The sequence below is a fragment of the Plectropomus leopardus genome, chromosome 7 (assembly GCF_008729295.1).
Source record: "Plectropomus leopardus isolate mb chromosome 7, YSFRI_Pleo_2.0, whole genome shotgun sequence".
Lineage (NCBI taxonomy): Eukaryota > Metazoa > Chordata > Actinopteri > Perciformes > Serranidae > Plectropomus > Plectropomus leopardus.
In genome coordinates, this window is record NC_056469.1 from 19,384,385 (window position 1) to 19,401,725 (window position 17,341).

Genomic DNA, 17,341 nt, shown 5'->3' on the forward strand with positions numbered 1-17,341 from the left:
TTTTTAGGGCACAGTTTTTTATAATTATGTCTTGGTGAGAATTGTGGTTTAAAAAAGCCATTAACCCTGCTAAAACAATTGCTTGAGCAGTTTTAGAGGGTTAAACNTTTTTAGGGCACAGTTTTTTATAATTATGTCTTGGTGAGAATTGTGGTTTAAAAAAGCCATTAACCCTGCTAAAACAATTGCTTGAGCAGTTTTAGAGGGTTAAACTGGATAACTAGCTTAAGGTATTTTTTCTGCATAATTTTTGATGGTTTAGCTGGTCATAGCAGTCCAGGGTTCAACTGGTCTTCAAATAAATACAAGCAGATTTTCTTTGATAATTTAATTTTATAATATTGAAGTAATTTTCTCTTGAGATAATGTTAAGAAGATGAAACTTTAATCCTTTTTTAATCAATAAGGTGCCAAGAAAATATTTAGTAGAAAAAAACTGGGCAGTCATTTTGCTTAAAAATGACAGACCAGCTGTTTCTATTACATATTTTATGAGCACCTTGACAAAGGCTAAAAAAATCTTAAAATATCAGTTTTTAGCAGGATTTTTGTATCTTTGACTTTTGAAAATCATAATAAACTCAAGATGTCATAAAGGTTTGAATACTTGTGAAATAACATTTTGTTCCATCTTTCTAGACGCCCCAGTAATCCTGCCTACATCCTCATGCCACCTGACAGGGAAATCTCTGAAGTGTGTCTGCAAGGCTGAGGCCTCCCCCGATGCATCAATTTACTGGACCATTGATGGAAATAACACTCTCCTGTCCTCCTTCAGCTTTGTTGTCACAAATAAGAAAAATGTAGTCTCTGGGGAAATAAGTGTACCGGCTCGAGGCCATACTAATATATCTTGCACAGCTACGAACTCTGTGGGCAGCGTTACCAAACAGCTGTCTGCAGACTTAAAAATATGTAAGTTACAATGCACTCTGGTTGATGTTTTTTCCCCCCAAACTACACCCAAGGGCATTTTATGTATCATATTTACTAATTAAGCTATTCTCCTTTTACAGCCTCTTTGTGGTTGTCAGCTGTGATGCTCCCGTTAATTGCATTGCTGTTTGTATGTGTGTTGTTCATTTACCGAAAATATTTCGCAAACAGGTTGGTATACTTCACCGCTTGTCTTACATAATGACTGTGCTGCAAAGATTAATCTCTTTATTGTTATTATATCACCCACAGACTGCCACCAGGCTCTGCATGCAACACTGGCATCCTTTTAAGGTATAAAACTGGATTTTTGTGTTCATGGTTGATTTATTTCAGATTTAACGAACTCATATTACAGTTTTGCATCTATTTTCTAAGGCCACAAAGTTTATCAGACAATGTCCAACAAGAACAAAGATACAGCAGTGTTCAAAGGTAAATCCAACTATTTAATCCTCAATATCAGATTAAATATGATGTTTTTGTATTGTTATGATATCAAGTAGAATGTAGGAAAGACTTTGAAGTTGTAGCCTATTTGTTTGTTTTTCCTGACCTTGAACATTCAAGAGTCAAATAAATGTTGTATGTCATTATGTATCAATGTGCTAAAGATGAAATAAGATTTCATTTGCTAAAATATTATAATATTAAAAGCATCTAATTGGCTTGCTAATTTGCCCTCCTGTTTCTCTTGCAATCAGATCACAAGATGAAGACACGCAGTCATGCACATGCAGACCTGAGAGCAACCCTCAGGAGGACAGACTCTCCTGTGTTTATGACAATGATTTTGTGCAAGAAATGAGCAGACCAAACAGAGCTCAGCAGCACCAGAACAATGCAGAAGCCCCCCAAACAAAAGTCCAAATACATCCACAAGCAAAGGTGCAGTGAATGGGACTGAATGAAAAAACTGATCCAGTGGTTTGCAACAAACCACCACTGATATTATGAATGAAACATATGTCAATACTTTACATAGATCAAAATGAGAGCTGACATAGACCTTGAATTAGATTTAAAGTTCTCCGTTACTGGTACTATTGTTTGTCTTGTCTCTGCACATTAGGCGTCATTTTCCATTGTTGCTTTTATTGTGTAAGCTCTAAGAAATATTATTTCCTACAGAGTGTGGCCTGCACTCCGGATATCTATCTAAACTGCTGATAATAGGAAATCTGCAGCGGCTCTCACAAGGTAAGCTCCTCACAGTCATATCTCAACTTTAGTGCACTGCATAGAAAAAAAGAATTGGTGCCTTATCTATTTACTGCATAGTTTCCTTTTCTACAGTTTCATCAAATTTGAGCATGACTAGTAATATAGATATTCAGACTTTAACATATTCATATTGCTTTGAGTTTTGCAGAAGAACACAGTAGTGGCTGTGAAATTTTAAAACATTAAAGGGATAGTTCCATTTTTTTGAGGTGGGATTGTCCAACATTCCAATATGGAAGCGTAGCAATCCACTGCTGCAGAGGGGTCAATGATAAAACGTATTTTAGCCACCTAAAACAAAAAAGTCCCACCTTAAAAAAGAATCAGTATCAGTGTGTACACTTAATGATAGTATTTTCACTTCTTCGCCTTCATGTCAGGTAGTAATGTCCACCAGGAAAACAAAGGTGCTTTGTTGCTTTCCTCAAAACCAGACACCATTGAGAAAATCAGTGATTTAACATTGTTGAACACAGGAGCTGCTGGTCTACCGCTACCTCAAACAGTTAGTTACTTAGTGTTATTGTGTAACTTTGGTGTTTATCAGGGTTAGTTTGATTTTTACCAAAGTCACACAATAACCCAAAATAATGAACTAATCGAGGCACAGCTAGACCAGCAGCTTCCATTTTCTGTGTGCTAAAATTGCTGTTTTTGTCAATGGAGTCTGGTGGCTTTGACGTGAGCATACATGGAGAACTGAAGCTGTTAATGGCTTTCCTGTTTGAATGGGTGATCTGGCAAAAAGGTAAAGCAGTGAAAATACTCTTAATATAGCATAAACGTAAACATTTACATATCTATATTTTTGGGTGGGATTTTTTTAAAGTGGCTAATAGGCTTTGTTACTGATCCCTATCCAAAGTGCATTGCTTAGCTTCTGTGTCAGACTCCAGCCTGCTTCTCCAGACTGGGGGTGTGCTGACTGACAGCTACTGTATGTAATATACTGAGTATGGATGAGTACCTCATAAACCTCACTTTAGCTATCCCTTTCAGGGGTCCATGTTTATTTCCTGTTGCAGTGATAACTGATACTAACGTAAATAGGCTAACAGGAAGGAAATCACAATTCAAGCTGTTCCCAAGCAACTGACAACAGATAGTATAAGACTACACATGCAGCTATTCTACATTCTTTTGCTCAAACCACAGATGCTGCTCTCTAGCAGCGACACCACACTGGACTTGAACTCAGACAAGGATGTCTTTACTTGAATGTCTATGTGGAGGAATAATTTGTTTATCCGAAATGATGACCTATTCCCTGAGCTTGTGGTGTAGGCGTAACTTCAAATAAATGCAGGCTCATTGCTTGATGAAATCCAAACCTAATTATTATGTCAGAGTTTATTCCTGCACAGATGTAGTGGGAGGAGGTCCCCCAGTCACAAGTCCAATATGAATGTCAACATGAGCTTCAGTTTTGCATTTTAGTTTATGCTCACCAAATGATGTCTGCTCTTTCCTCAGTATTGAATGGGTGTCACACAAATGACATACTGCTTCCTGCTTATAACATTTTATATCAGCTCATCTTTGAACTCACAAGTAATAAACTGGTGGCAAACTTTGATGAAAAGGCACAGCAAGGCAAACAGGACGGAGCTTTAGTCGTGTTTTTTTGTTGTTTTTTTTCCAAAAGCTGTAACATTTTTAAAAACTTCTACTTGTAGGTAAGTGAATACTTTCATTGTCTAATCAAACATTGCAGATTTGTTTTGCTGTTGAAATTCTGCATGTTTGGAATCTGAGCTTGAGAGGTGACTGTGGCTCGTTTGTTTAGACATTTTTCTGTGATTTCTGAGTCATGAGAGCTGAGAGAAACCTAAAGATGGTGATTTTACTTCTGTAAAAATGTGTTTCACCAGATACACTGAAACAGTGCTGATGTAGATAAGCCTACAACTGTACCAACACTGATGATTTAGTTGATCTAAAGTGACTATTACCTACAGAATTAGCTCGTTGTCAGTACCTCTCAATCATTTCAGGATTTGCTGGCAGGTTCTAGTTGTGTTTTGGGGCTACCATATGGTTTACATTTAGGTGACTGGCACTTTAAAGGGTAACATCAAATATTATCAAATTCAATTTCCGAGGCAGAGGAAAGTTCAATTAAAGCCTGAGACCAGAGAAGTAAGTCTTAAACTTGTAATATCATCAAATATAAACTGTGGAACTGCTCAACAGACAATGACAGGGAGCCTGATTTTAAGGACCCACAGAATATTTGTTTTATATATTTTTTATATGCAAATAAGCTTTATTCTATTGTTGCGTTTTCTGCTCTGAAACAGAAAATGTATTCATATATTCAGAACATTTCCCTGGGTGCTTTCAGTGAGTATGTTACAGAAAATATTCCAGTTTTATACTTTATGCTGAAAAAGACAGTATTCTAGGAGTTGACATGACTAATGAAAATGAATATTCAGCTAATATTACTGTTTTCATGCAGCCCTGCATACTTCGCACGCTAACATGTTGTATTGAAAAATGTAAGGGGTTGAGCAGTTTGTGCCATTTTGCTTTGTTGTATCAAAATATTTTTTTTACTTTCCCACTGGTGGTGAACTTGTTCATCTGCGCAAACAAAGCCACCTTTTTGAAAAGTTGACACTGCGATATTTTTTGCGAATATCCAAAACCCTGTTGATATATGTCTTGATATATGTTGATATATGTCTTTCATACATTTGAAATTAACAGTTAGCAAACAATTAGCAAACTGTTGGAGAGTTAGTTTGTGTACAACATATTCTGAACAACACACAGAGCTGACCATAAACAGTTAAGGTTTTGAGTTTGTGAGACATGTCTTGCCTGAGATGCATATTCTGAATGCGCTGTATGCCCAAATGATGCTATTAAAATGTGAATAATACCAGCACATCTTAACCGAAAAATACTGGAATAAGGGCTAATTTGGAAAATATAAACTGAATATGTTGTTTACATGACCTGAATAAAAATCGGAATAATGATCAATAATCGGAAAAATAGTGGAATATTAGTGTGCATGTTAACATAATCAATGTCACTGATAATATCTTTAACAATTCATTGTCTCTAACTTTACACTTGATGACATCACACATTTAAGTTTTAGCACTCTAGTTTTGACAATATGGGAGGGAGTTGTTCATGTTTACTAATCATTTTGAACTACCTTAGACCATAAAAATAAACTTTCTGAATGTTCAAATGGGTGTAGTTCCCCTTTAAGATTGTATAGTTGCTCAAACATTTTTCTCTCATGATATCTGTTTCTTTTGTAACAAAAAAAAACAAGCTAGATATATATATATATTTTTTTTTTGGACCAAATCACATACACAGACATCACTGATTTATAACCATTGTCACTGGGATTTTAAAAAAAGTAATTTTTTACCACCTGTTTCTGTTACTATATAAATTCTGATTGATGTTTTTTTACTTCCTTTGGTTTAGGGGAATAATGGACCAAGCTGTGAAGAGTGAGGTCATTCTCTCAGTTTACATCATTTCCTTCCTCATAGGCCTGCCAGCCAACCTCTTGTCTCTCTACGCCTTCAGCGTTAAGATCCACTCCAGACCGCTTCCGACAGACATCCTGCTCCTCAACCTGACCGTCTCTGACCTGCTCTTTTTGATCATACTTCCTCTCAAGATGTATGAGGCAGCGTCAGGCATGGAGTGGCATTTGCCTAGCTTCCTGTGCTCCATCACCTCTTTCACCTTCTTTTCAACAATCTACACAAGCTCCCTGCTGCTGATGGCAGTCAGTGTGGTTCGCTACATCGGGGTAGCTTACCCTGTCACCTATCATCGGCTGCTCAAACCTGTGTACGCCATAATTATCAGTGCTGCTATTTGGCTGATCTCAGCAGCACACTGCAGCATTACTTTCATCACCCAGCACCACCCAACCCTGTCCAGCAAGAACTCCAGTGTGTGCTATGAGAACTTTACTGAGCAACAGCTGAAGATCCTCCTCCCATTACGTGTGGAGTTTTTCTTCGTGCTCTGCCTCATACCTCTTCTAATGTGTGTTTACTGCTACATGCGCTTAATCTTGATCCTGTATAGCCGCCCCAGGATATCCCGTATGCAGAAGCAGAAGGCCATTGGCATGGCCTCGGGGACTCTTGCCGTGTTTCTTATTTGTGTGCTGCCCTACAATGTCTCCCATTTGATGGGTTACTTCATGGGTAAAAGCCCAAAATGGAGATACTACACTTTACTGCTCAGCACCTTCAACACCTGTATTGATCCCATCATCTTCTACTTCTCCTCCTCCGCTTTCCACTGCACTAGTAAAAAGTCAATTTTCAGAAAGCAGGTACTCGCTGTTGCAGGAATACAAATGCAGGCCACAAGCTCTAGCTAAATGTAGTTTTAATACAATATGTACTTATCCAGCTTGTAATTATTGCACTGTATATTATGGACATTATATTAGAGATGTGAAATGCAGTACAGAATGCTTTGACAGTTAAATTAATGTATAAAACAACACATCTAAGTTTTGCTCAATAACAAAAAGTTTATTGTTAAGACTTGTCTAATCCTGCTCAAAGGGACAGAAATGCATTTCATACCAAACAACTGTAGATGATTTTATGACAAACCAAAGGACATTTTTGGTGCATATGCATAATTCCAATTTTTATTATTTTACAGCTAGTTCTCTGTTTTTGAATGGGAATTGATATCTTTTGCAGCCTTGACACGTTATTTCCTGTTTACTTTAACGTGGGCCAGCCACTCTTCTGCACTCATGCATCCTGTAGGCACACATGTAGAATATACCTGCAAAGCAGAAAATAGGTCATATGTTGTTAAGTTATTGCAAAGGCCATTTCTATAGTACAAGACAATGGCACAATAACAAACTGTTGTACCTGTACAGTAAAAAAAAAAAAAAAGTTTGGGGATGATAAGACAATTTTGGGGGTTAAATGTTACTGACCTGTAAGATTAAAGATATATAGAGGGCATTTTTATGAGTGCAAAACTGATGAGGCTGTACTAACTTAAGAATATCTGTAAATAACATTTCAAAAAAAAAAATAAAGTGGTCATATTTTTCCCAATATGACAGGTTGTAAGAATTTGGAATTTTAATTCTTTTCCTCAGTTTGCAATAACAGTGTCATATTCATACAAGAACTAAAACTGATTCTATTTACTATCAGCAAAAAGTATTTACATCAAACTCGTCTTTTATGTGAACAAACCTGCAAAAAAGGTCATGAGCAGTGCCACCCAGCCTAGTATGTAGGACCAAGAAAAGCGCCAGTCACCAAAGCGCTTGCCCAAGAAGTTCACAGTCACTCCGGTGTAAATGGCCATTGCAAGCAGGACAAAGAGAGCTGGCATGGAGGGCAGAGAGTGACACATATTCAAATTAGTATCTGTAATAGCAAAGGTCATCTGAGTTTAAATAAGTCAGGTGTACCTGTTACAGTGTCCGTTGTAGGCAGGCCGGGTTTACATGACATGCAAATTCACTAAATAATAGCATTCCTCATGGCAGGTCTGATGTAGAAAACAAAATTAATAGGACATTATGTGGTTACTGCATGACTCACTTGAAACAAAGAACATGATCCCAGCAGCAAATGAGCGGTTGAACCTCTCGAAGGCAGAGAAGTGGGCAAAGGAGAGGATTCCTGCGATGATGCCAGCAAAGCATGACATGGCAGAGAGGATCATGAAAGCACGGGTGGCATTCCAGTAAGCTGAGAAGCAAAATATATGTGCAGAAAGATGAATAAACAAAAAGACAATTTCATACTAAAATCCAGTCAATATCATTTGAAAACTTACTGGAAATTATCTCCTTTTTTTTCTATTTACTTAAGTTGCTTCCTTTCTACTGACCTCTTGCACATAAACACATTTAATTTAACATAACCTTTGTCCTTAAACTTGTAAACTGTTCCAGTGCACTGCAAGACTTGACATCTATCCATCTATCCATCCATCCATCCATCCATTTATAATGCAGTACATGTATAATGCAGTGCTGTAACCATCCACTGATATCCTGGGTTAGTACAGTTTATTTACACCGGGAAAAGCAACTTTACTTCACACTCTAGAAATGTTCTTTTTAGACCGTTTGACGCCATTGTATGAACTGTGTATTCTGTATGTCGTTGTTCCAAATGTGTACTGTATTTTTGCACAGAATTAAATAATCAAAGAGGAAGTTAAGGAGGTTAAATACTACTGACAGGTTAACAGAGTGATTACTTATTAACTCAAATGGACAGAATCAGATAGTGTTTTATCAGTTTACTCAAAGGTCTAGTAAGCAGGATTTAATGGTATAGCTGTGAGGTTGCAGAACTGAAACTTCTCCCGTGTGCAAAGCATGTAGGAGAATTACAATGGCAGATGCAAAAATGCAAATGGCCCTATCAAGGGACAGTGTTTGGTTTGTTTGTTCTGAGCTGTATTAGGACAACATGCTGGGTTCTATGGAAGAGGACTTGCTCTGTAAATACATATAAATCGCTCATTTGAAGATAATGAAAACATTATGATTCTTATTTTTTAGGTGATTATAAACTAATGAAAACATTCATGTGATTATAAAATTGTATTTCAGATGCTCCTAAATTCTACATATTGGACCTTTAAGTTAGATGCATTTTCTTTTATTGGAGCAGGTTTTATACTGCAATATTTTTATTTTAATTTCAATCCATCACTTTGGACCACAATTAAATATCTCAGCAATTACAGGGTAGTTTTCATTACAATTTTCTACAGAAATTCATGGTTTCCAGATGATGTATCCTAACCTAATGACTTTAGTGATCCCATGCTCTTTCCTCTAGCACCAACATAAAATTAAAATGTTTGTATGGAATAAAATGTCTTGACAACTGTAAGGTGTAGGCTGCTTACAGTTGGCATTTACCTCAGACATTCATGTAGGGATGAACTGCAAGAACTTTTGCAATTTTTTTGATTTCCTTATGCGGCATCATCAGGTCAAAATTTTAACTTGCCCTAAACTTTGATTTATAACCAAATACCTGCAAAACTTTCCCATCAGCCTCACATGTACTTTATGCATGCTCGCATTGTCATCTGACTATATTAGCATGCTGACATTCGCATTTAGCTCAAGGCACCAATGTGCCTAAATACAGCCTCACAGAGCTGCGTGTATGACGGTATGCTTATTCAGTTATAAAAATAACTGTCAATCTGTCAATCTTTTCTGCCTTTGTTTAGGCACTGATGAACAGTGAGAGCCTTTAGTTTGCAACTGCAGATTGTTCATACACTGATATAGAAAGTGGAATCCATGGGTTGCCGTTCCAGTAAATGTTTAGGTCGCTTATTTTTAGTTTTCTAGTTTTCTATTAGGAGTTTTCTTTCTGGTTACTGATGCAGACAAGAAGTCTGACAGAAAGACTGAACAACAGAGATGAGGTGTAAGTGCTGAGAACACACAGTTTGCTACAGCCACTGGTTTAACAATTAAAATTTGAAGTTGAAACTCATAAGAGGCCTCAGTTCTTTTATACTGAATTGCCTTGTCATCCAGTTTGTCATTTTATGTCTATATTCATGTACATGTAAAATAACTTATATTACTAAATAATTTGTATTTGTTATCTTATTTTGCATTAATTATGGCTCTCTATCCCTCTTTTGAATACTTATTCTATAGTCCACCATTTTTTCATGTAAAGCACTCAAAGCATGTGATTTTCTTTTTGTAACGCACTCTGTTCTGTATTTTTTCTATAAAAAGTGCTATACAAATAAAGTATTATTAATATTATAATTGGTGTTGCTATTGTCACCTCCAGAAATTCTTGTCATTGTACCTCAACAGTAAGGGCAGTCTTAGGACAGTTGTTATCCCCAGACTGTTAGGATAGGTAGACACAGAGTCTTGTGAGAGTCGCTGTGCCTCAAGGAGACCCTGGGGAATATTTAAGAGTCCAAGAAGATATTTTCCACTTACCAATGCTGTCAGTCTGCATGTAACACTTGCCAGACATGCAGTACCTCCACAGACCCTGATGGGCAAAGCTGCCAGACAGACGGTACTGCATCCAGTAGTCTGTGGCTGTGGAGACCACCAGCAGGATGTTCCCCACAATGGCACAAAATAGGCCCCCTCCCATGAAGCTGTGCATCATGAGTGACACTATGACGGCGGTTAAGGCTTTATGCACTGTGCAGAAACAAGAGAAGATGGCAGTCAGTAATGATGTTGTTAATTTTACATAACAGGGTTTATAGCTTTAATGTTGCTAGGAAATGGATTCAGGAGACTGCGATGGCTTGAAGGAGTGGATGCAGATGCAAGAAAAGACTGTACAGATTTAAGAGTCTGCTGTGATGTGGGTCAACAGCACCACGGGTGAAAATGGGGGTGTATCTTTGAGCTGCAGTTAGAGCACCACAATTTAAGTATGTAAAGAAAGGAAGAAATTCATTTACATTTGCTGTTTACATTTATCCTACAGGACTGAGGGCTTAGAACAACATTGCTCTTGGCTCACATGATCTACCATTACTTCACCTCCTGGGAACAGTAGTGAATTTATACTACTGCCATACCTCAAAGACAGAGCAGACAACTTTGTATAGATTATTTGTAAACAGGCAGAGGAAGTTATGAACAGTTCAATCATTTTAACAGCAGCAACATGTGCAGTTCCTCATTCAAGGCAAATACTGCTCAAAGATACATGAGAATATTAGAGCTAATCTATTTATGTATGCATTTCTCTTTATCTTACCACACAGTTTGCTGTCACAACAAAGCATAGAGCTGGTCATGAAGCCTGGACAGACTAATCATACCAACCACAACATAGTCAGCTCATAGCAACATGTGTTCTCTCTTTGAACACGTTTTTTTCTATACTCATCATTTCAGCTAAGCAGACAAAAATGTATTTCCTTGTCCAACCACATAAAACCTTAATCATTAAATAGCCTCAGACACCAAAGTAAAGACACACAACTCGCAATGCTGTTAAAGATAGTGATACGACTATAGCATTAAATTAAATATTATACAAATTAAAAAAAAAAAAAACAGAGCACTGACAGTAGCTTAAATAAAAACAAATTGGATCTTTGTTTTGGCAAATTAACTACAACAAACTAATATGAACTAACCAAAGGAATCAGGATTTCACAGCATGACGACAAACATCTAAGTCAACAGGATCCATTTAGCGCCAAGATATCAGAGACAAAATCCACACTCTTGAGTGGAGGAACATAAAACCATAGATTTATCTCTACATATAGAAGGAACCAGATCAATCTTGAGTCTTAAGTTTGGCATAACATATTGAGAAATACATATTATGGTTAGTAAAAATAATCTATGGGTAATACTGTGATTCTATTTGATTATATGTTAATTTATTGTTGAAACTCTGTGTTGCTGCTGATTTTGGCCAGGTCTCCCTTGTAAAAGAGATCTCTGATCTCAATGGGACCATTCTGGTTAAATAAAGGTTATAATAAAATACTGTTATAATATAGATTTTTAACAAAACCCTAATATAACACACATTTAACATTTAACATAGGCACTTTGCATGTAAATGATATGAGCTAAAATCCTAAAAGTGTGTCACTGTCACATGGTGAAGGGCCCACCTGTGAGTCGTACACTCATTGGTTACCATGCCATGATATGCATTAGACTTTTTTTTTTTAATCCAAAGTCTTATTATCTAAGTGCCATCAGCAATTAACAAAAGAGCCGACATCATCTTACCTGAATTCCTCAGGATAAATCAACCCTCTTAAGTATCAGCCTTTCCTCAGGGAAAGAGTGAGAGAGAGTGCAGGCCAGGAGTGAGCGAAACGTCAAAGAGGAAGCCCTAGGCTGAATTCCAAAAAGTTATCCCCTCCACTTTTCTGTTGATGGAGGCAAAATCCTTTAAAACAATCAGCACAGAACAAATGCACTTGAGCTGGTGGGCCAAAAGCCACGTGACTCTTTCACAGTGAGCTACATGGGAGTATTTTGGGGGGTCAGGGGAGAGGGGAGGGGTGATGGTGTTGGATGGTGATGGGGGAGGGTCTGGGATACGAGGCTGCTGTGCTGCAGTCCATGTCTGTTGTTCTATGAGGCATTCTGGAACTGTGGATGTGCAAAGGCTTGCAGTACTGCTGTGGTCAATGGAACATGCTGAAGCGCACACTTTCTTTCAGTGTCGCTGGGGTGTGGTCATGGGGACACATACACGCTTAGAACAGACACATGACCAAAGAGCTGCTTAAAAAAAAATGACACTGCATGCAGAGTGCGCTTTACATGTTAACTCTGAATATGTAATGACATGACAACACTCACAGTAAATTAGACTTAATATACATATTCTTAAAAATCATACTGCTAATGTATCTATGATATTAGTGGTAACCCTGAAAGCTACTGTATATGCATGCATTAACAATATTTACATGGCTTGCAAAGTTTTTTTTATTTACCAGCTCTGCAGCTAATTACATGTCAAATTGCGGTAATATTCAGGAAATGCTAATGAAAATATCCTACTTTATCCACTTAAAAAAAAATAAGGCATTTTTTGCATTAGGTTATGTAGATCGTGCAAGACTAAATTACATTATTTGAAATTTGATTCTTATGGTTTCATGTAAAAAAGTTTAAAAAAAAAGTAAAAACAAGTAAAGTTAACTTAATTTCATTATGTCAATCAAGCGAGACTAGTAACGAGTATTTTTAGTATTAGTATTATAATAGTGTATTATTGTATTTTTATGTATTTTAAGTTTATTTATCAGTATTTATTTATTTTCATTATATTAATATTTAGAGTATAGTATTAGTATTATAGACCAGTACATACATAGTATTTTGCAATGATTTTAAGATGTATTTAAAGTGTTTGTAAAGTGTTACTTAACAAGATAATTGTTTAAATGGCTAATTAAATAATTGATTACTCCAGTTTCCATTAAGGGCTTTCAAACATTTGAGACCATTACTGCTTCTGCTATAGCTTCGGTGTTTTCTATTTCAGTGGGCAGTTGTATGTTGTGAGTTGAGAGATCTTTTTCTACCCACACTATGATTATTCGATAAATTATATGTAGACTTATGCTTTGAAACACTTTCCAAGGGCCAGCATGACCCACATCACTCACAGTTCCCCAATAAACGGCTCCTCCCTCTTTGCAATTGCACTGGAAGAGATTAAATAAAACAAGGTCATTGTACAGATTGTAAAGAGGGAAAAATGCACAATATTTTTAGCAGATTAACCTTAAAACTCACTATATTCGTGTAAAGACACAAACTTTTTTTTGTTTATTTCCATTGTGGATGCTTTTAATACACTTTCTTTACGCTTCAAACTGGGGTGTTTAGCTTGCATTAACACTCTTGCAGTATTATAGTGTTATAGTATTATTGTGGTTTTAAGACTATTTGCAAAAACCTCCTCGTGTGAACCGCTCAGCTTCCTTATTTGTGCAATAAATGTGCTATTTACCACAGTGTTCTTAACGATGTATTTCACATCACAGATGAGCTCAAATGTGGTGAATGTGTCTTCTCTACATTATCTGTTCAGTACGACTACGATATACTGGCCTGTCCGTGATGCAAACACATTCAAAATACAAATGGGATGAAATAAATTACTGGAATCAAGTCAAATCAAATTCCACCACAAAGCACTGCCGATCACAGTGTACCTGCCGCAGATTAAATATACGGTATTTAGAAAAGCATTTTGTTTAAGCTGACGTGTGTAAATGCAAGTACTGTGGAAAATACTCCTAAACTGACATAGCACTCCCATGCTTAAACCAAAGTGACAATAAAAGAAAAAATTTAAACGTTACCTTGACTGTTCAGTGTCCAGATGACATTAGCCTGACATCTGATAGCCTCACTTATCAGCAAAAACGATGTTTACAGCAAGATAAGAGGGCATCTAAGACAGACAGAGAGAGACATGGACAAATCATAATTTAAAAATTTCCTTTAAATGAGCATTACGACTGTTACTGACCTGGGAAATGCAACGAATTTGAAAGTCTGAATTTTTCTCTTAAGTTTAATGTAGTTACCAGTTATCTGATATGTTGCATGAGTGGAATGAGTGTCTGAGCAACCGTGCTTTTCAGGGTTGTATCTTATTAATCTATTCTCCTCATATTAGGTCATCACATTTTGGGTTTGCTGCATCTGTTACTTCATTCTGCATAACTTGGACCTGTTATCCTTGTTTGCAAAACAAAAATTGATACAGTGTTACAAAACAAACAAATCACAAGGTTTTCAGATATGTTGCAATATTTTGAATTTTGTTTTTGCATTGCCATGTTGTTGAAATGAACAGTTTTAGACTTTAACAGTGACCCCTAACCGATAGATTTACAAAACATTTGACAATTGTTCCATTGTTTGTAGGTAATGAAATAAACAGTTTTTTAAAAACTTTATTACACACTTGCGACTATTACAAATAAATCCATAGTCCTTGTATGACGACATAATTTTCCTCCTACTTATCCCAAACAGCTAGGAGAAATGAAAAATGCATACCAGAAAACATCACACAGTTTAGAGCATTCATAACTGATTATGATTTGGCATCAAATTTGTACTGTTCAAACATTCAGCTCCTTTTTGTTGTTCATCTAAACTTCAATCCCATACTGCTACAAGATGACAGCATACCTGCAAACCATGTGACCGGTGTGTTAAAAAAGAGCTTTACACAGGCAAAATGGTTGCTTTAGTGAGTTAGAGTTATAGACCACATGCTGAAATCATCATGTGACACTTGGGTGTAAATGTGGAAACAGGCAATGAGCATTAGATAAAATCATCTATGAAGCACTGTGGTCTGCGGACCCTGCCCAGGGCGTTGACTGATGATGTGTTGCACACTTAGTTTAAGAGCTGTGAGAAGTTCACCATTCAAACTGCTCCACAGGAAGCAGCCAGAGGGTGGTTTACCATCAGTGGCACATGCTACAGTAAGAAAACATTTGCACCAAACTCAACCGCTGTCTTGTCCAGAGAGACATAGAGTGCTGAAGTGTAACTAAGGTAAATGATCTTGCACCCATGGTCAACATTTCTGTCTGACAGACACTTCAAATGCAATGTTACACTCCGCCCATTTAGTAGAAGCACTTCTCCATTTCATCATGATAAGGGCTTTTTTCTCTCTCAAAGCGTAAGGTGAACACTAGCAGCTAAAGACCGGGATCTGATGAGTCATTTTGTTCTGCAGTTTTTACATATGATGCAGAAAAGACCTTTGTCAGAAAATATTCAAAACCTTTTATCATTTAGTTTGTCAATAGTGTTGATTCCTGTATAATTCTTATAATAAGATATAAACTGATCAGTTTGGAACTCATAGCAGTTTGGGTTTTTTTTTTTTTTTTGAGTCCTGTGTTTTAAATTCTTAATGGTGCAGCTTTAGACCATGATGTGGCTACTTTTAATTTAGTTGGTATAATTATATTACTATGAGTAATAGTCAATCACATTAAAGAGAAATGAAATCAAAAATAGAGCTGCAGACCGACAAAGGCAGTCCCTGTAACATTTTCAACTCTCATTGTGGTTATTATGATATATATTTATTGACTTATTTCCAAGTTCTTTTGCACTGCCAGCTGTTCTAAATTTTTAATGTGATGAGATGGCTTTAGCACTGAAAAATAGCACCATCTGCTGCACAGATATATACACACCTATCAAAAACATCAGATCACCATGATGGAAACATCTGACAGCTACTGCGATTTGTGTTTCCTCACAACAGAAGACACATCAGGGTGACCGTAACACTGACTCACAGTTCACACCGAGTTCTGTTTCCTGGGTGGCATGCTGCTCTCCTCAGTATGCAACCCGACCTTAAAGCCTGCCACCTTTCCATGATCCTAAACATAGGCAATAAACATACTCATTGAGAGCTGCAGTTGGGAAGGTTACTTTAGAAATGTAATACATTATAGATTACTTTTTTCCTAAAAATGTAATGAGTATAAAGCTTTTTTAAATTACTTCAAAGTTAAATAGCACTCTGCATTTAATGATTACTTTTTTGACATGTTTAAAACTGAACAATTAAGTCCATAAGTGTTGCTCAAATTTGTCCCCACAGCTTTGCCAATCCACATTGCCATATGCCAAAAGAAGACATTCCTGCATGGCAAAAAGATGCAAAACAACAGCATGGGCATTATATTCTAAGCTTTCTATGAGAAATATTCTGGTCCAACCCCTTTGTAATCAACATTATTATTAGTAATTGTAATTTGATTCCTTTTTTCTAAATGACGAATGGATTACAGTTAAGTTTATTTTGTAATTTAATGTGGCCTATATAACTCTGTAACATGTAACTAATTACCTCCAAACACTGGAGAGGGGCATCACTTACCATTTTCCTCCGTTGTGCTGTTAAACCACTATTTCAGCTTTGTAGCCTCCCAAAGGAGAGAGAGGGAGGGAGGGAGGGGGTGAGGGGTAGGAGCATCTTATCTTGTAGGTAAACCTGACAGCACCTCCCTCTGTGGGCTTCTGACCAACTGGCACATCGTTCCTATTCCTGTATAAAACAGGCCTGCACAAGAATAATTTATGGATCATCATAGGTGCCAATGTTAGAGAAAAGTATTGCCAAAAGGATTTCAAGGACTTTCCTTGAGAGGATTTTCCTTGTATGCCCTGGCTTGAATTGATATTCTTTGCAAACTGATCACACTGGGTCAGAGGCTTGAGAAAGATAATTCAAATATGTGCTGTGCTGAGCCTCTTTGAGCTTAGTAGTAGTAAAGAATAAGAAGTAGCTAAGAATACAGACACCAAAGAATGAGGGGTGATCCAACAAAACCTTGTCAAATCAGTCAGGTACCTGGCTCTGCAGAGTAACTCTTTACGTCAGCTTCCACCACATCACTGCAAACTGAAAGAAAGCAGATCAAAGTGCAAGAAAATGAAAGAGAATGATAGGGAATAACACAGACACACAGTATGAGGATTATGAGCACAACAGCATATTACATCCCAGGAGAAAAAAAAACAGACCTGACATCCATATAAATGCTTCATCTTGTTATCCACCCACTAATAGCAGCTGAACACTGTCACAAACTATGTTAAACGCAACAAAAATAGTTATTAAGAAAGTAT

At 36.9% G+C, this 17,341-nt stretch overlaps 2 protein-coding genes across 2 annotated transcripts; one reads left to right on the plus strand and one right to left on the minus strand.

The window, feature by feature from the left end:
• The first annotated feature begins 3,815 nt into the window (after window positions 1–3,815).
• LOC121945412 (free fatty acid receptor 2-like) lies at window positions 3,816–6,535 on the plus strand. The gene is made up of 2 exons (XM_042489570.1): window positions 3,816–3,836; window positions 5,617–6,535. Exon 2 carries the CDS (start codon window positions 5,624–5,626, stop codon window positions 6,533–6,535), a length of 912 nt encoding a protein of 303 aa, XP_042345504.1. The 5' UTR covers window positions 3,816–3,836; window positions 5,617–5,623.
• Window positions 6,536–6,700: 165 nt separating this feature from the next.
• On the minus strand, window positions 6,701–10,346 carry lim2.5 (lens intrinsic membrane protein 2.5). The gene is made up of 4 exons (XM_042490654.1): window positions 10,142–10,346; window positions 7,740–7,889; window positions 7,386–7,520; window positions 6,701–6,957 (listed from the first exon to the last, which is right to left on the minus strand). Exons 1-4 carry the CDS (start codon window positions 10,317–10,319, stop codon window positions 6,896–6,898), a joined length of 525 nt encoding a protein of 174 aa, XP_042346588.1. The 5' UTR covers window positions 10,320–10,346; the 3' UTR covers window positions 6,701–6,895.
• Between the last annotated feature and the right edge of the window lie 6,995 nt (window positions 10,347–17,341).